Genomic DNA, 384 nt, shown 5'->3' with positions numbered 1-384 from the left:
ACAGCCGAGCTCTGCGTCGGCCGCCGCGGCTCGCTCGCGCGCCCTCGCATCACGTGACCCGGTTTGTTGTTGTTGCGGCCCGGAGCTGGGCGGCTGCCCGCGTGGGCGTCGGCGAGGTCACGTGCTGCGTTTAAATCTCTCCCCGAGGTGGGGGAGGGGGCCTGTCGACGGCGGAGGCGCCGCTGCTGGCTGGGCGGAGGAGGCCGGGGGGGAGGAGGAGGAGGAGGAGGAGGGGGAAGGAGCGGTTGCTCCTGCTCCAAGATGGCGGACGAGGAGACGCCACTCCTCCAGCCCCGGAGCGGGGGCCGCGGCGGCACCAGCTGCGTCGCGGCCGGCGCCTCCAAGAGCCCTGAGCCGCCTCTCAAGCGCCAGCGGCGGGGCTCG

General features: G+C 74.5%; 1 protein-coding gene across 1 annotated transcript in view; it reads left to right on the top strand.

The window, feature by feature from the left end:
• The first annotated feature begins 261 nt into the window (after window positions 1–261).
• Window positions 262–384, top strand: part of SIRT1 (sirtuin 1) — a 17823-nt gene continuing 17700 nt past the window's right edge. The window contains exon 1 of the mRNA XM_015423188.1: window positions 262–379. Within this exon, the coding sequence (XP_015278674.1) occupies window positions 262–379 (118 nt within the window). The remainder of the gene's footprint in view (window positions 380–384) is intronic.

This window comes from Gekko japonicus, unplaced genomic scaffold (genome assembly GCF_001447785.1).
Source record: "Gekko japonicus isolate JY-2015 unplaced genomic scaffold, Gekko_japonicus_V1.1 scaffold1368, whole genome shotgun sequence".
In the NCBI taxonomy this organism is placed as follows: Eukaryota; Metazoa; Chordata; class Lepidosauria; order Squamata; family Gekkonidae; genus Gekko; species Gekko japonicus.
The sequence above is the reverse complement of the archived record's forward strand: the minus strand, read 5'-3'. Positions and strand labels throughout refer to the sequence as shown.